The 20,260-nt window shown below is 35.4% G+C and overlaps 1 protein-coding gene across 4 annotated transcripts in view; it reads left to right on the forward strand.

Moving 5' to 3' along the window:
- Positions 1-5,697: 5,697 nt before the first annotated feature.
- The window catches only part of LOC149203496 (Thioredoxin superfamily protein), a 459,228-nt gene continuing 444,665 nt past the window's right edge, over positions 5,698-20,260 (forward strand). For 2 of the 4 annotated variants that reach the window (XM_089400196.1, XM_089400198.1), the window contains exon 1: positions 5,698-6,011. In XM_089400196.1, coding sequence (XP_089256322.1) covers positions 5,804-6,011 — 208 coding nt within the window. In that variant the 5' untranslated portion in view covers positions 5,698-5,803. The remainder of the gene's footprint in view (positions 6,012-20,260) is intronic. The other 2 variants (XM_089400200.1, XM_089400197.1) reach the window with 2 other exon arrangements.

Genomic DNA, 20,260 nt, shown 5'->3' on the forward strand with positions numbered 1-20,260 from the left:
CAACGCAGAAAAGAAGCCAGAAACTAGCCCAGAATAGAAGAAGCAAAAGTCGATAAAAAGGAGCCTTCTAAGGCAGCGAAGAAAGAAGGAAAAAACAATGAAGATAAGGGGACTGTTTTAGGGTTTCTGTCCAAACCTGTGAATATTTCAACAATATACTTTTGTGGATTTGACAACCGTTGAAGGCAACACATTTAGAAGCCTTATTCAGAAGTGTAACTAGGTCTACAAGTTCTCCTAAGGAAAGCAAAGAAGGTTCTCTCTAAAGCGAAGTAAAGAAGCCTTAATTTTCTAGGGTTTATCCTAAGAAGAAGAGAATCTAACTCAGACAAGTAGCAGAAGAAGGATGAAGTGCTAAGGAGCAAAGTGTCGGAAGATAGAGGTCCATGTGCCGGAAGTCATAGTGCAGAAAGAGGAAGGATTTGACTTATGCTTGGAGGATATCCTAGTCAAGGGTCTAGGTTTTGGAAGTTGTTCAAATAAGAAGCTTCAATAAGAGAAAAATTTCTAAGGCTTTTCCTCTCAAGAGTGGAGAGGTTTTGTCTCTGGCAGGGAGCCAAACTTTGTGTTTTTGTTATTTTTTTTTTGGTAGCAATTTGATGAAACACACACACTAATAAAAAGAAGAAGATAAATTGTCAAAGTGCATCACAAATTGTTATCAAGTAAAGAATAATCACACGACACTACTTTGCCCTATATTCTTCAAGAGATCCAAGCATATAGATATTTGGTATCATCGTTTAGGAGATTGTGTGCAGAGGCAAATAATGTTGCTACAATACATTCTGATAGAGGAATAAGATGCTGACAATTTGACGAAGGCTTTGTCAAGAGGGAAGTTTGAGTTCCACATGTGCGGGATAGGGGTGGTTGATAATCCCTTTCTTGCTGAGATGATTGTTGAAAAATGTAGCAAGAAAGTCTCAATTTGATTTTGCCTTGGTCAAATTGAGAAAATTTGAATTTCCACATCAACAAACAACTTGGATGTAGTTAAATTGTGTGACATGAATCTTGTCACTCAGTTAGCTTAGTAAATTCGAGTTAGAGGGCTTGGAGTTCAGTTAAGCATGTGTGATTGCTAATTTGTAGCAATCAAGGTCAGTTATTTCAAGTTGTTTTCAGTTAAACTAGTTCTAACTGTTGATGGAACTAGTGGAAGGTCAATTGTGCAATGGGACAACAGTCTAACTCAGTGATCATCTAGTTAACTGATCAATCAACCTAAAATATATAGGGCATGGAGATTCCAAGGCAATGTAACAATAATTGTAAACTAGTATTGAGTGTACAGGTGTTGCATGCAACCAGATAACAACCTTGGGAATTACACAAGGAAATAGAGGGCTCAAGCAGAGGCAAAAATTGACTAAGTTTGGGTCAGAGCTTCTCATTGGGCAAAGAGATAGGTTATTCACTTGTAGGTTGAGCTCATATTGAGCTAGCAACTATAATACAATCTCTATTCATTTGATTAATGCAAGCATGATTAAGGGGTTTTTAGTAGTTGCTTTCCCCTGGAAAAATATTTTGCATGTATGTGATTTCTTATTGCATGTCTGAGATTGTTGTTCTAAATTGTGAATTGAATTCCACAATGCAGTAGAGTAGAATTATGTCTCTTGATTTAGATTAAAATTTCTTGGGCAGTTACAATTCTACACCAACGTCACATTGTGACAAAGATTGTCTCAATATGAAAAACAACCATGGTCCAATGTCGCATTGTGACAAAGATTGTGTCGATATGAAAATCAATCATGGTTAAGCATGATCCAACATCGCATTGTGACAATGATTGTCTCAATATGAAAATCAACCATGATCAACCATGTTTATTTTATGGTTATAATATTTATCTTAAGGTTTATATATCTTGGGTTTATAATATTTATCCTTGGGTTTAATATTATTCCTTTGGGTTCATAATCCCTTGAGATTTTAGTATTAATCCATTGGATTTATAATATGAATTTTTGGGTTTATTAATCTAAGGGTTCATATTCTTAGGGTTTAATATTATTCCCTTGGGTTTCTAATATCGATTCATTATGTTTATTAATCTAAGGGTACATATTTCTAGGGTTTAATATTATTCCTTTAGGTTTACTATTATTTGAATTTTATCATAAATATTCTAATTTGAATTTTTAATATTAATCCCAAGGGCCTATAATAATTATCCCTTGGATTTATAATATTACTTCCACAAGATTATAGTATAAATTATTTAGGTTTCATATTAATTAATATATAATAATATATTAATATTTATTAATAAAATATTTTCCAAATACAAAATTACTAGTACAACCACATTAAAAATATTAATGTGGTTGATATAGTCGAAGGCTTCATAAATATAACAAAAAAACTATTGCAACACGAAAAATGTCTTATTAATGCACACATTTATCTGATTAACCATGTATAAAAAGGTTATGGGTCAACTTTAACTTAAGATAAAAAAAATGAATGTTATAAATAATAATGATGAACTTATCATGGATGAACTTATTATAATTGGAATACTCTCAAGTCCCTAGGAAATTGGTGGGTTGAGAGGCACGTGACACGAATCTAATTTTTTAAATTTATTAAAAGTAATGGACCATTTTGCTAAATAAAATTTGTGTATATATAAATGAATGTTATAAATAATAATGAGGAACTTATTAGAATTGGAATAATCTCAAATCCCTAAGAAATTGGGTGGGGAGCCACATCACACAAATATAATTTTTTTAATTTATTAAAAGTCATTGCAACCTAACAAACTCTTTAATACACTACAACCGTTGATAAACATTAAGACTAAGCATATGTTGAACATATTCCCTTGAGAATCAATCTAGGCCCTCAATTTAAAAAAAAAAGTCAACGGATCTCATCTACCTTAAATTGAGATAAAAAGCCTTAGCAAATATATTAATATAGTTTGATATTATAATTTATAATATTAAATTTATAATATAAAGCTGATACCTGTTGTTTATATTAATTACATTTATTATCACTGCCACCCGCGACACAGGGTATATAACATATTCGTTATGTGTTGAACATCGAATTAATTTAAAGTTGACCAAAAATTAAACAAATAATCTATAAAGTTAACATTGCAAAACATATATAATTTATTTTTTTAATTTTTTATTTTATTTAAATGTTGATTGGTTCAGAGAGATGAAGTCTTATTCTGAAATCATTGCAATCCTGCAATATAAGTACGACGATTACTATTCACACTGCGCCATGTCAATTTGTTTGTATTGAAAAGCTAAAACTTTACGACAAATATTATATTCATAGTAAATGTTTAATTGCAAGGGGATGAGCAATATTTCCCACCTAGTCACTATTTAATAGATCCTCCTCCTGACCATAACAAATGGGCCATATTTCCAACCATGACTTTATAAACTTGTTTACTAATTCCTGCCACACTGTTGACAACTGCACACATTTGAATAAAGGTAAGGTGTAGAAGGACAGAACAATTAATGTGGCATTTACTCACTGGGAAATATTGCTCACATTGTGTTCACTGTTCACATTGTGTTAAATAGTTGGTTGTGAGTTAAAAACTAACACCTCTTGTGTTAACTAATTCGTTGTGAGTTAAAAAAATTCCACCATCAAAATTTAAACATTGTGATTTTATGTTTGTGTTTTTTGATTTCAATTATTTGTTTTTTTTTTCAAATTTAGGTATTTTAAATTCTACTTCAAAGTTTAAGTATATTAAATTTTAAGTTAATTATTTAAAAATAGAAATTTTGTTATTTCATAATTTGTATAGTAATTTATTTGTTATTCGGTATATTGAATAATAATTTTATAATTTTATTGGGTAAATATAAATTTAGAAATAAAAAAAAATTAAGAATTGGATCTCTCAATATAATTAAGATATTCCAAATTACTTTTAAATCATATTAATCTCGTAATATTTATGCTTATATATCATAACCAATTAAAATTCTAATTCAAAGTTTAAGTATTTTAAATTTTAAGTTAATTATTTAAAAATAGCAATTTTGTTATTTCATAATTTGTATAGTAATTTATTTGTTATTTGTTAATTTGAATAATAATTTTATAATTTTATTTGGTAAATATAAATTTAGAAATATAAAAATGAAAAATTGGACCTCTCAATATAATTAAAATATTCCAAATTATTTTTAAATCATATTAATCTTGTAATATTTATTCTTGTATATCATAACTAATTAAATATCACAAAACAAATTATAAAATCAATAATTAAATTACATTTATAATTAATAATTAAAGCAACCTAGATGCATCTTAACTCTAAAAATAGAAAATTGTACGTTGTACAGAGGGATTTAGCGGAATCAAAATGTAATTTATGTAATTTCGCCACTCTTTGGATGACTACTTTTTAAATGTTTGTACGTTGTAATCCAGAGGGATTTGGCCGAATCAATATGTAATTTCGCCACTTTTTGGATGTTCGAGAGGGATTTGGCCGAATCAATACGTAATTCCGCCACTTTTTGGACGTTCTATGGCAATTTTCCCTGACATTTTATCATATTTTCAACTTTTGATTCAAAGTTCCATAAAATCGAATTTTCAAGTATATCTGCATTGCGGTGATTGCTCTCCACCATTTTTTTGCGAACCTCATGCCAAAGTGGAACACTCCTTCTATAGCAAGGTTTCTATGAAGACTTTACCTTTTAGAGAAATCTGACCAGTTTAGCGTTTCCAACTTTTCATTGTATTAAGGTCTTTACACACACTATTCACACATTCATGGTTCAAATTTATTCTCAAGATTCAAGCACCATAGCCAGACCTAAAATCCATTTATCGAAAACATTTCAGGGAATAAAACAAGTTCCACATTAATATAATAAGACACTTGCACCTCTCGTGAGATCGTAAATTGTGGTAACATAAATATAAATTTTGATGACCGACCAAAATAAACAATTCCATAGCCATCTTTTACTCATTTTTTACCTCAGTTTTAAGTTAATTATAATATTGAAATAATGTAATTAGTTGATTTTATTTAATATAAATTAAATAACTAAAATTTACAATTAACAAAAAGATGCTTCGTAATATACAAAATGTATAACATAAGATGATGCTTCACATTTAGTGGATTATGAAAATATTAATAAAAAGATAATTTATTTTAGACTTTTTAAATTTTAGGGTTTTTTACTCTAACTAAACTTGATTGTGCAAAGCCCTGATTTTGATCCCAAGGCCTACATATTATAAATCTGATGTTATTAGCAGGATGTATGGTATTGTTTTTTATTCCAATTTAACTATATTTAAACTAAGGTAGAGTATCTACAAGGTAGTCCTTGTCCAAATATAAAAATTAATTCATACTTTTCAAAGTTCAATAATTAAACTAAACAGCATACTTTTCAAAGTTCAATAATTAAACTAAGTGGCAGGGAAAGGATCACTAACTATATGGCATTATTAATTAACGTAATTAACCCGTTGTTGTTTTCTGGTTAAAATTGAAAAATTGAAATTATACCCTTTGAAAGAGTTCAGAATTTCAGTTCAATTATGTATTTAATCAAATGCATTTAGCCTTACAACGTGACATTCGTACGATTTGGTGGTTATGTTCAAAACTCATCTATACAATTGTCACGACCACAACCATATATTGAAAATGAAAAACACAATGAAACACATCTATACCACTGTCACGACCACAACCATATATACCCAAGCAAGGACGGATTAGTAGTCCGTTACGTGAACGTCGAAGGCAAATCAGATTTCGCAGATGGCGGCTTTATTGGTTCCCAGTCTCATCAAGTACACCCAATTATGGACTCCCAGTAAAGAACCAAAGAAGACTGTAAAAGATCCCTTCACCCCACGTTCGAAGTTCATTGGTACCTGCGTCAATTCTCACTGCAAACTGGTGGCAAAAACAAATTCAGGATGGAGAATCAGGACAAGTCAATCGCCTTCTGTTTCAACTAATCCTGGTAACCTTGTGAACTTTTGTTTTTGAAATAGATATGCTAATAATGGAATGGGAATTTGCATAGGTATTTGATAATATGGCAGAGATTTTGAGATTACTTCGGTGATGGGAAAACTGACAAGCGATGCAATTCAACTTCAGCCAATAGGGAGGCAAGATAACCCCCACAAAAGAATGAAAGTTTGTTGCAGTCCATGTATGGGTTTTTTATAGAATTCGAAACCAAACATAGAGTAGTTGACTGGAAAACTGATAACAGAGATATAACACTAAAATCTTATACGATTCTGAATTTTTAAACTGCATTTATAAACTTTGATACTTGATGTAGGCAGATATAACTGTTAGACTAGTTATGTCATCATTAGTCGGTTCAACAGTACTGTATTCTTAAGTTGCAAAGCATAGGATTGACATTTTAAATATTATGTTGTGATTTCGAAGTTGACTCCACAGTAGATTTTGATAGTTCGACTTTTGGAATCCAAAAACGAGATACATCATAGGAGTGAGGAGTTAAGGATAATAAAAAAAGGAGGACAAGGAATAAATAAAAGTATAAGATCCTGAGAGGAAGGGCAGTCACCCAACAAAAAAGCCAAAAACCAAAAAACAAAAACCCAGAAGCGAAAACCCTAAAAGAAAAGGAAACGATTTTTAGGTTAAATATATATAAAGGTTATATTAGTATATTAAATTAAAATTATATTATTATATTAAATAGTTCTCCTTTCTTCTTCCTTGACTCATCTGTTGTCATGATGTATCCAGTTATTGGATTGGAAATGTCGACCTATCAAAATGTCTTGTGTGGAGTCAATTTCGGAAAATCACAGCATTGTATCTCAATCTCACAAAAATCTCAAAACAACCATTTTAAATATTATTTTCACCCAAAAGTGGCTATATAAGAATTTGGCAAGTGAACACAATGAATTTAGAACCCTATTTATCCATCAACTATTTTTCCTTTAGCAAAGATGCATATATAAAAATACATATATGTAAATACTATTCATGATTTTGGAAATATATCCGAAAATATTGAATTTCCATTAATATGAGGATATGGTAGGTAATATTACATACATATGATTGTCTCATTACTCTAGAGTCTACGTATCATCATTATTGGCATCGAAATAAATTGATGTCCATCTCTATCTCATGATATTGAATTTCAGCATCATGAATAATGGGGAGGTTTGGGCTGGTTGGACGCTGAGGTATAGCTGGATCCTGACACAAACACTCCACTCAAACAAATCTTTCCTTGAAATTACCCTCCAAACCCTCAAAACCAACTTGCAAGAAATCTGTGTAGGATTTAGGTCAAGTACAACTCAAAACCTTGCAAACATAGTTCAAAATGAGGCGTGTTACCTAGCAAAATGGGTAAACCCATAGGAGAAAGATTTTTCTCCTACATTTGACAGCCAGTTAGTCAGCCATATAACCAACAGCCCTTGCCAGCCACCATTAGTTGATGATATGCCATGTGCCTCTGCCACTTGCATCAACAATGTGCTTCTCACCCATCTAAAATTAGCACTTGGATGAAGGTGCTCTACCATTCAAAAGGTACTTGATCATTTTGCAATCAGGTTCTTATACTTGTTTGGTTTTGGGCATTTAGTATGGATTATGGGGTGATTTGGAAGACTGACAGACCTTGACGGCATTCTTGTTCTGTCACCTCTCCAAGTGGGTTAATCTTTGTTAATTTTAGATAACAATGGTATGTTCTATGCTTAAGAGCAATTTTACTTCAATTTTCTTATTAGCCCAATATCAATATCCAGATTAGCAATCACATCAACATGACAGTAAAATGCAGATAGAACATAAACAATAACAGTAGAAGACAAGCCAAGACAAGAGGACACAAGATATGGCGCTAGCCAGGAACAAACCCCAATGTGGGGAAACCCTTTGATCAATTATTCTTATTATTCTTCAAAAGTTTAGCAGAGAGAGAAAGTACAATATGCATATTCACTTGCCCAATCAAAGTGAAATCTGACCAGTCAAATAGCAGTAACAGAAAGCCCTAACCAAAAAGTCAATGTTGGTCAACAGGGCAGATTTTGACCTCCAAAACAGCTCTGTCAAATTCGGTCAACTTAGCCTCCAACAGCAAGTCAAATCAGCCCAAAAATAGTCTGAAAATGCCCAGTCAACAAAAGTCGACATTGCAGCAAACCCTTCTACAGTCAATGCTGGTCAAACAACCTTTTTTTTGTGTCCAGAAATGCGGCTACTCAAATAGAGGTATCCCTCACAAAATGCAGTCAAAATAGGTCAATGTTGGTCAAAAACTCTTCTGCAACTTCGGTCAATGCTGGTCAACCCAGGGACAAAAAAGAGATGATCTTCTTCGCACGTGTGGAGAGATGCCTCAGAAATCCATACCCAATCAACGAAGGAGAGAGAAATATGTGAGTGAGTGAAGTGTCTAAATGAGGAGGAGGCACCTTGTATTTATATGCAAACATTGAGGATGAATAGACATGACTGTTGGGCTTCTGAGCCTACATTAGTTTGTTGGCCGACCTTGACAATTTGTCCATAAACAAAATAAATTCATAATTCCATTTGTACATGTCAAAATGAGATGATCTTTAGATCAATCCTACACCTCTCGGAGAGAGAAATCCAATAAAAATATCAACTGCCTATCTTTAACCCTAGTATAGTGGGATCTCCCTAAAGGCCCTTTGGGTTATAGGAGGAGCACTACCTAGGAAGCCATGATTGAGATAGTGTGTCCCATCTTCCTTATATCATACTTAACACCTTCCATGGACCCATGTTAAAAGCCCATATTCCACCTCCATTCTTTGGGTACGACTTGTCATTGGTTCTTCATAGTTCAATGGTACTCGTGTCAATTCTCACTGCAAACTAGTGGAAAAAACAAATTTAGGATGGAGAATTAGGGCAAGTCATTCTCCTTTTTTTTCAAGTAACCTTGGTAACCCTTTTGAACTTCTGTTTTTGAAATAGATATGCTAATAATGTATAGGAATTTGCATAGGTATTTAATAATATGAGAGAATTTTTTAGACTACTTCTATGATGGAAAAACTGAAGAGCAATGCAATTCAACTTCAGCCAATGGGGAGGCAAGACAACCACCACAAAAGATTGAAAAATTGTTGCAGTCCATGTATGGGTTTCTAGTAGAATTCGAAACCAAACATAGAGTAGTTGAGTGGAAAACTGATAACAAAGATATAACAGTAAAACCTTATACGATTTTGAATTATTTAGACTACATATATAAACTCTTATATTTGATGTAGGTCGAGATGACTGTTGGACTAGTTATGCCATCATTAGTGGGTTCAACAACACTCTATCCTTAAGTTGCAAAACATGGGATTGGGCATTTTAAAATTGTTTTCATCGAGAAGTGGCTATATAAGACTTTGGCAAGTGAACACAATGAATTTAGAGCTCCATTTATCCATAAACTATTTTGGCTTTAGCAAAGAAGCATATATAAAAACACACATATGGAAAACAATGAATGAAATACTATTCATGATTTTGGAAATATATAACCGAAAATATTGAATTTCCATGAATATGAGGACATGGTAGGTAATATTACATACAAATGATTGTCTTGTTAATCTAGGGTCTACATATCATCATTATTGATAACCAAATCGATTGATGTCCATCTCTCTATCATGATATTGAATTTTAGCATCAAAGTATAACAAGATTTTTGGCTCAACAACCTCCACTTCTAGGGTTTTTGCCTAAATCGTCAACGCCTTGCCCTCTAATGGCATGGAGGGGTGGAGGAGATTCCTCCTACAGAAACAAAATCGCTTGCAAAGCCAATCAAACTACCTCGTACAAATTCAATAATTCCTCAGCTCACAAACCACAACGAAAGGTGAACACATCTAATATGACTGACAATGAAGTTGCAGTCGCTACTTCTGTTATTCTAGCAATGAAAAATCCAAAAGCTAATGTTTCTTGCCTTCCTTAGACAGTCAAAGCTCCCATCTTGGAAATCCCATCAGAAAAAATAGTAGCAAAAATCAAATATATGACAGAGCGCACAGTAATATGCAAATTTGTAGGTCTCTGGCCCTTGGAAAAATCCTTGTTCAGTTGGATCTGGAAGAACTAGACACTTAAAGGGGACGTTGACATTAAGTTGGTGTCCCAGGGTTTCTTCACGACCATATTCAACGATATAGAGGATAGAGATTGCATATTTTAGGAAGGATCATATTTCATGAATTTTGTCGACTTATTCATGATGCCATGGGTTTAGAGATTCCACCATGACAAAGAAGACTTTTTCGTGGCTCCAGTATAGATCTGTCTTTATTCTCTCCCTCAGGAGTTTTGGGACCTTGAAATCTTAGAAAGCATTGGTAATGTCATAGTACATTTTGTTATGATCTCAAATACCACAAAGCAAGGTCGATACACTTCCTATGCCCGCCTTTGTGCTTATCTAGACATATCCAAGCCCCTCCTAGCAAGCATTCAGTTGAGCAGTGAAGATGAAATATGGGAACAACCAATAGATTATGAGAAAATCCCCTTTATATGTCGAAAATGCCATGAATACAACCATCTATTTTCAAGAATTCCCAACAAACCAAGTCCAACAAAATGCACAAGTAAATATGTCCTTGAATCAAGATGGGTTTACCAGGGTCACCAATAAAAGGAAGACAAGAAAAAAAAGAACAAAGGATTCAACCTTTGAAAATGCAATGGGCCATAAATGGTACATAGTCCTCCAGTAGCTAGAAGAAAACAAGATAGCGACCAGAGGAGTAAAGCCCAAAATGGAAAAGATTGGGCGAACCAGTCAAAAACCACCCCATCCAACAAAAGATGAGCATGCACAACTGACTGACAAAGATTACCAGGAGGATCTAGAAATGGAGGATAACACCCAAGATTTTTCTGATGCAGAAGATTTCGAGGCAATGGACCTGCAAAACATTGATCTGCAATCTCTTATAGAGGAATGGAGAAACAAAGACCCAACAACCATTCCCGAGGAGCAAGTTCAAATCATCAGTGGAGCATACATTCGAAATGAAGATCTAATTCTCTGTCAAGCTCATGAATTAGGTAATGCCCCTGACCAAAACTCCTCTTTTCCTCTCATGGAATCAAAAGAATCACTCCCAAAGATCAATTAGTATTTTGAAAGAACCAAAGAAAAAAAAGAGCAGAAAAGTAATAGTTAATTACTACAGGACCTAGGGGATTACTTGGTGAATACTAGTAGAGTGTCACTAATGGATGCCATCTTTCAACCCTCCTCTCAACATCATCAATGAAATTCATCTCGTGGAATGCTAGGGGTCTTAATGGGAAATCCAAGCAAAGACTCCTAAAAAACAAAATTTGCCAAGAACACCTTGACATCATGATGATTCAGGAAACAAAATGCTTTTTTGAGTCTTTGAATAAGCTTTTAAAAAATGTTTGGAGAAATTGTGATTATCTAGCCTAGGATTCCCAAGGAGCATCAGGAGGTATTGCTATCACATGGAACCCTTCCTTAGTCACTCTTCAGGATTCTTTTTGTCTAACCAAAATCATAGCTTCCAACTTTCAACCCATTGGTTCAGCCAGTTCGAGTTTCATAACCAATGTTTATGGCCCTAGTATTCCTGCTGACAAAAAATTCTTCCTTCAAAACCTCCAAAGAGCCTCAAACTTATAAGGGAAAACTTTTGGATTATAGGTGGGGATTTTAACATGATAAAAAATCTCAATGAAAATAAAGGTGGGATTCATAGACTTGATGAAGAAAGTCCCCTCTTTGTGGAATTTATCAATAACTCCAAACTTATAGATTTGAGCACACACAATGGCTTATACACCTAGAACAATAAGTGAGGAGGCACATCTCAAATAGCTTCAAGACTCGATAGATTCCTCATAGAAGAGTCTCTCTATATTTTAGGCACCAATTTTGAGGCTTCTATTCTCCCTTGCCATGGTTTGGATCACTGGCCCATAGAACTCTCTATGGACTATATTGGTAGTCCTAGGAATAGGCCCTTCAAACTCGAGGCTTTTTTGTTACGACATCTTGATTTATTTTTGATGTAGAAAAATGGTGGAAAGAATCATATCATTTTCTTGGGACCCTTATGTATTGGTTCCAGTTGCGGTTAAAATATCTCAAAATGAAAATCAAGAACTGGAATATTGAAGATTTTGGTAACATCCACAAAGAAAACTAAAGCTAGAACAAGAGATGGCCACCATCCAACAAGCAATAATATCAAATGGCAGATCTGAGGAATTGGAACATCAAGAAGCAGTCACTCACCTCCAGCTGGAGGAAAGATTGAAGCAAAAGGAAATCCTCTAGAGAAAAAAATCTCAAGTACAATGGCTTAAGGAGGGAGAAAAAAACACTAAATTCTTAGACAGATCCATGATCAAACACAGGAAAAGTAATACAATATTAAGCATCAAAACAATGAATCACAAAAAAGTGGAAAGCCATGATGCAATAGCCTAGCAACTCATGAATCATTTCCAAGCTACACTTACAAAAACAATTTGGGAAAGAGGGCCTGTTATCAAGGAAATAACAGAGCACATTCCCAAACTTGTAACAAGGGAACATAATGATCTCCTTTTGAAGGAAATCACCATGCAGGAAGTGGAAGCAACTATTATGGAAATTCCTAAATGCAAGTCCCCAGGTCCCAATGGCTTTACCACCAATTTCTACTAGGCTTGCTAGAAAATTCTTGGGTATGATGTTTGGCAAGTAGTAGAAGACTCTCGACGCTCCTCCTCTATCTTAACAACCCTTGATGCTACCTTTATATCTCTTATTCCTAAAAAATCCCACATTGATTCTCATTTAGATTTCAGGCTTATTGCCTTATGTAATGTCATCTATAAAATCATCTCCAAAATGATCTCAAACTGACTAAAACCCATTTGCCTCTCACTTATCTCTCCTGGAAAAACTAGTTATGTGGAAGCAGACAAATTATGGACAACATAATACTCGCCCATGAACACATTCACTCAATTCCATTAAGTCTCTAGGTATGCTCATCAAATTTCATATGTCAAAAGCATTTTACAAATTGAGCTGGCAATTTATTTTTCACATGCTCACTGCTTTTGGATTCGCTGAAATATGGATTCATTGGGTTCTTACCCTCATTTCTGAAACTTTTTTCTCCATCCTAGTTAATGGGTCTCCTTGTTGATTTTTCCTTGGCACTTAAGAATCAAGTTTGAGTCTAAGATCATGATCACAAACACACTCAACTGCCACAACACAAGCACTTTGCACAACATAATAACATATAGTAGTGAATCAACTAGTACACAAGACAAATTTTAACTCACAACTTGTTATATTACAAGTTTTAATACAATAAATGTAGGGCTCCCGTACAAGGGATCATGACCCTTAAATACTGCCCTGATACAAGGACAACTAGGGCTTGGTGTCAAAAACTATGACCACCAATCTTTCCCATAACAAAGTACACTTGACCTATTTACTGATGTAGCGCGTCCATAGCCCTTTCAGTCCACATACCTTGAACACATCTGACAGGTCCTTTACCTCATCTTCTACTGATCACTACGACTTCTACAACTTCAGAATGCTTGCATCTCCAACCGTCCAATCTGTTGGAGAATGCAATAGGGCAAATATTAATTTAATTTCTCCTTAACCTTAATAATTGCTTATGAACTTTATTTATCTTCTTGTGTTTCTTTATTATATCTTCTTCATCTATCAATTGTCAAGTGTAAAAACAATAAAGATAATGGACACAAAAATTAGGCTCCAAGCCAGGGCAAAACCCCTCCAAGGGGAAATCCCATAAAATCTCTTCTCTTCTTATAGAATTTGCTTCAAATGAGAAAACCAAGACCCAAACCTCAAGACCAAGGCCTCCTCCAGCACCAAGTCAGCCCTCCAAGAATCCCTTCCAATTAGGTCAAAGTCCAACCAAGTCAACAAGAGTCAAACCCTTCCAGAACTGCATGAAACTCAAAGTTTCGGCCCCCGACTTCAATATTTCGGATCTGCAGTTGGTTTGCAACTTCGGCCCTTGAAGCAGCTCATAATCTTCATATGTGTTAGAGAAAACTAGGGCAAACCTTGACCAAAAACTCGATTTTCCTTCCTTCTTGCTTCAACTTCTTTTCTCCTTGCCTTTCTTGACTTCCTTCTTGGATTTCGCACCTTAGATTGAATTTCTTGATTGCATTTCGAATTGGTTGACAAATGAGGTCGAGAAACTTCTATTTATACTCATTTGTTGAGATCGAATAACCCTCTTTGGGGAGATTTGTGCTAGGAGGCTTATTTTGACTATCTTGATTGAAAATAAATTATTTTACATGGTACTTCTTGCCCAAATGGGTCTTATATGTTAGAAAATCAGAAAGAAAAAATATTTTCAGAAGTAGGCACTAAGCCAGGGATAAAACCCCTATGAAGGGGAAAACCCAGTCAAACTCTTCCACTAGCAGATTCAAATAAAATTGAGACAATCCAAGACCTTAGACCAGACCAAAAGACTTCCCTCACTCCACCAAGTCAGCCTTCCAAAATGATTAACCAAACTTCAGTAGTCTCTTCCAGTCAAATAACTACAACTCAGCTACAACTCAGAATTTCAGCCATCCAACTTCCAGAATTTCAGCCCTACTACAGATCTGAAATTTCGACCCTCTTGCAGCAACCCAGAATCTCACATGTGTGGTAGAAAATAGAGAAATTTGACTTCTTCTTGTTTGACAAAAGTCTCCTTCTTCTTTGCTGGGGTTTTCTCCTTCTCCTTAGGTATACCGTATTTCGCTCTTCCTTTTCTTCTCTAATGACTGTAAATCGAACCTTTTTGTCTTGTGTTCCAAATGAGGTCAAGTTGCTTCCTATATATAGTGGTTTCTGGCTCCCAATTAGGTTGACTTGTCTTCCTTGAGGCCGACTTGGTGGAGGAGGCCTATTTGACTCATTTTACATAAAAATAATTTTCTTTCTTGCCATATAAAGCCCAAGAAGGGTCCATTACATGACAAGGACTGAGACTCATGACATAAACTCTAGAAGCTACGATGGAGGCTTTTTTCCTAAAAATAAAATAATAAAGCATGAAATCCATGCTAATAAATAATTTTTCTTTCATAATAAAATTCGTTTTTCTTTCTTTTGATAAATATATTACATCATGACTCAAATACAATTATGAAAACCAACACTAGTTACATTCTTCAACACCCCTTATTTAACTAGTGAGGTATTCATAATTACATATATACATAGGTACATGGAAGATCTCAAAATGATATGATATATGAAGAGTCACAACACACTTAGTGCTACAGATTAGATACGTGACCAAGGTATCTAACTGGGTGGGACTAAGGTGTGTTCCAAGATTTAGCCACTCTAGGTACCATCAAGCTTCAGCTCTAACACCAATCTAGGGATCTAGGTGTGTATCCAAGGTTAAAGCTCCAAGACCAACGCCACCCTCCCTACTAAGGAATCTAGACATCATCACACGCTGGCCACATGTCCTCCCAAGTGTTAGAAAATTAGAAAGGCAGAAAGATTTTCTTATATTGAAAATTAATTGTGATATTCTTATTAGATTTCTTTATGTTCTTCTTATCTAGCAATCATCAAATCAAAAAGCATGAAGATCAATCACACCAGAAGTAGGCACTCATCTAGGGCTAAAACCCCTATGATGGGGAAAACCAAGTCAAACTCTTCCACTAGTAGATTCAAATAAAATTGAGACAATCCAAGACTTTAGTCTAGAACAAAAGACTTTCCTCACTCCTCCAAGTCAACCTTCTAAGATGATTAACCAAACTTCAACAGTCTCTTCCAGTCAAACAACTTCAACCCAACCACAACACAAAATTTCGGCCCTACTGCAGATCTGAAATTTCAGCCCCCCTACAGCAACCCAGAAACTCGCACGTACGATAGAAAAGAGAGAAATTCAGCTTCTTCTTGCTTGATAAAAGTCTCCTTCCTCTTTTCTAGGGTTTTAGTCTTCTCCTTAGGTATTTCACTCTTCCTTTTCTTCTCCAACTATTGCAAGTCGAACTTGCTTTTCTTATCTTCCAAATGAGGTAGAGTAGCTGCCAACATATAGTCTTTCTGAGTGGTCAAATTCTCCTTATGATGCTGACTTGTATTCTTTGAGGCCGACTTGGTGGAGGAGGCTTATTTGAATCTATTTACATCAAAATAAATTCCTTTCTTGATAAACAAAGCCCAAGAAGGGTCTATTACATGATGACAAGGACTAGGACTCATGACATAAACCATAAAATCCTACAATGGAGGCTTTGGACCTAGAAAATAAATAAAAGATCATGAAACCCATGCTTCAGAAGAATTTTCTTTTATAAGTAAATTTTTCTTTTCTTTCTTTTGACAAATACATTTCATTATGACTCAATACAATTATGAAGACCGACACTAGTTACATTCTTTAACACTCCCTGTTGACTAGGGGGTATTCATAATTACATATATACATAGGTACACCGAAGATCTCAAAATGATGTGCTATATGAAGAGTCACAACACACCGCAGTGCTATAGATTAAATTCTTAACCAAGGTAACTAATCAAGTGGGACTAAGGTGTGTTCCAAGATTTAGCCACTCTAGGTACCATCTAGCTTTAGCTCTAACACTAGCCCGGGGATCTAGGTGCGTATCCAAGGTCAGAGCTCCAAGACCAACACCAACCTCTCTACTTAGGGATCTAGATATCATCACAAGCCATCCAGATGTCCTCCCAAGCATCTTGTCGCCCCAAGATGCTTCATCTCTCCTTATCAACTAAATCAGATGTATCCACTAGTCCAAGCATGCTTGAAAAAACGTTCAACCTACTAAAGGAGAGATCCTACAAAATCACAACCCCAATTAGTAATAAAATTTCAACTATATACAAGTGAAGCACAAACCCTCAGGGTCCTCAATCATTCTGATGTTGCTTGGGTTATCATCATACATATTCATCGAAAGCTTTCTTCATTAACTTCTTCAGTAGTACCAAATACAACCTCGGTACTTTTAACTCAATCAAGTCTTTTGTTTGCAATTTTATCCATTTTTTGTACTTTCATTCATTCTATGATCTCATTCTTTCTATCAAGGTATTCACTATAATTGTCATGATATGCCCTCCCTCTTAACTGGGGATATATACCCTTTCTTTATATCCAAGCTCCCTCTCAACTTAGGGAAATCGATAGCTTTAGAGAGACTTCAACCTTTTAAAGCTTCATTTCTTCAGGAACATCATTCTTTCTTATTGCAACAAGGTCATCAATACATTATTATTGCAACTTCCTTTATCTATCATCATCATCATTATTATCAAATCATCTTTAATTATGAATATCTTCTACACCTTGAAGATTATGTACTTGCAAATCTCCAACAACAAGTACAACCAGGCACAAGTATACAAAAACGTGAAGTTAAATATATCAAAATCATGTCATTATAAAGGAAGCATCAAAACAATCAAGCTTTAGACATCAAATACCTAAACCTAGTTAGGTTCATGGTCAACAAGGGTTACATTTTTTACATACTAGATTTCGACAATTTGCTAGGGTTTTGTTAAAAACCCTAGATTCCATCAACATGACTTTTAAAGTCTTAGATATCAACAACTAAATCAAGTCAACAATCATTACATCTATGTATTCAATATTATGCCCTAGAATTTATGTCAAATTCTACTAGGGTATTGTCACAAACCCTAGATTTCATTAATAAAAACTAAATCATGAATATCAACAATCAATATAGCATACTAGCATTTCATATCTATTAATATTTTCTTATATCAATCTCTTATGAACATTTTATTGTAAACCATAGATACAAACATCAAGTCGCAAAATTAGATATACAACAAATTTTGACCGGGCTAGGGTTTCAATTATATAGAAGCACAAAGTTTTATTTCTAGGGTTTTATATTGACTATTACAATGTGAAAATTCCTGAATCTAACACATCAGAAACCCCTACTGCAATTACTGGTTTACAATCTCCTACTTGTTCTTTACATTAACAAGTTATTTAATTGCACAAACATCGAAGTAAACACTATTGCAACCTTCACAAATATACAGATCATGCACAGAAATAAACAGAGACAATAACACAAGGAACACCGTTATTTTTGGACAATCGTCCCTGGAAAAACCCAATTTGGGAAAACCAGTGCAGCACATAGAGGGTTTGTATTATTAAGTAGATTTCCTAAATACAACTAGGCTGTCAGAAATGGATCACCCAACAGAGAATATCCTCGGCAATAGTACCTCTATCTAGAGACAGATATTTCGTCAAATTAGCAAACGGATGATCAAACCCCACAACGACTCCGGTTGTTCCCTATGCTGGACAGCGAATGCTGCTCCAAGCACTGTTCTGGAACTGCATCACTCTTCCAGGCACTGTGTCACCCTCTCTCGGCTTAGAATTTGTTGATCTGCTCCCAGTCTTCCCCACAAAATCTCCCCGGCGTTGCCTCTAAGGCCCAGAGTCAGCCTCTGCGGCCTCTGTATTTCATTGCGTTAGCTCTCTGCGTCCTTTGCGTCAGCTTTACGGCCTTTGCGTTAGCCCTTTTAGGGCCTGCGCTGTCTCTCCCAGCACTGCGCTGCCTCTCTGCTATGTATTCTTCAGCCTCAGATGAAAATCCCTTGCTGAACTGCTCCTCGCTACAACTTTGATCACTAACTCCATTTCCTCAGCAAACGTCGCCCTAGAAAATCGAATTCTTTGACACTTGGTATATCTCCGACTGACCCTCAAGTCTCCTCTTATACTTTTCCTGTTGACGAATCAACGGCCGAGATTAAGTCCCTAAACAATGACTAAGATTAGAACTAGCTTGATCCTCGTTACTTAGAACTTTCTCACCCATATTTTATTAATACACATTAATATTTTTATTTTCCTAAGTTTAGACTTAGGAACCCATTAAAAATATTAATTATTTTAATAACTCCTCATTCGGGTGGAATTTCTCCAAACGATTTTTGAGTCTCGGAGATCTCATGTGCCTTAGCCTCTCCACCAAATTTCATTGCTAGAGCACATCCGATGCTACCCAAAATCAACAATCCCTCTTAGCGAGGAATGTGCTCTAGTAACACTTTTCAACAGAAGTACTACACTGATCCACTGCATATCTCCTATGTGTTGCTGATGCTTGGCCTGATGCCCTTCATCCACTGCACTATTACAACCTGTACTGCTGCCCATGACACTATCACTGTCACTGCTACATCTGTACTACAGCTCCCTCTCAAAATGCTGCATCATGCTGCCCATAACATTGCCACTGCTAACTGCTGCACTGCAACTCAGTTACTAAGAAGTAAGTAACTGACACTTCACCCAAAAACTGACATGCTGGTCAGTTTCGATGCCTCGTGACGCTGAAGCTAGCTTTGCTGCTAATGTGTGCTAACCCTCTGTTGCTAGTACGCTGCTGCAAACTGCTCCATGCCTCTCGCACTACTACAACATCCACTGCGTTGCCTCAGACTTTGACACTCTAGCTCTGCCACTGTTGCTCCGTCACACCTCGCTCCACCCGACACCTGTCATCATGATACTATCTCTAAGGGCTCCTGTAGCTGGATGTGATCCCAGAGTTTGGGCACCTCAAGGATCCTGCCATATTCTGTAGTCCTCTTGACTACAACTCCATGTCTTCCCACCTCTTCTCTAGAGTAACATGAACACTCATGGCATAATTGTTATCAATCTCGACATCCTTATCTGCCTTTGCTGGAGCATCCTTTGAGTCGGAAGCTTCTCCCTTGCCTTTCTTCCTGGGGCACTGAGAGGCATAATGTCCTAGCTCCCCACAGTTGAAGCACTTGACCTTGGAGATGTCTTTCTTCTTCCTCTTTTGTAGCCCTTGCTGTTCTGCTGATGCGAGAGTTGCATCCTCCTCCTCCTCCTTGATTCGGGCTCCCTTACTGTTGTTGAAATTTCTAAGTCTTACACGTCAGAAATCCATATTGCATTATTTTGTTTATTTCTCCTACTTGTTTATTCCATTAACAAGTTATTTGTAAATACAAATACTGAAATAAACACAAATTCAGCCTACTCTTATACAGATCAACAACTGAAATAACTGAGACAAACACACAAGGGACACCGTTATTTTTGGACAATCGTCCCCGGAAAA

The sequence above is a fragment of the Pinus tabuliformis genome, chromosome 2_1, assembly GCF_031772625.1.
Source record: "Pinus tabuliformis cultivar Carrire ecotype Pingquan chromosome 2_1, CPIR1, whole genome shotgun sequence".
NCBI classification, from domain to species: domain Eukaryota; kingdom Viridiplantae; phylum Streptophyta; class Pinopsida; order Pinales; family Pinaceae; genus Pinus; species Pinus tabuliformis.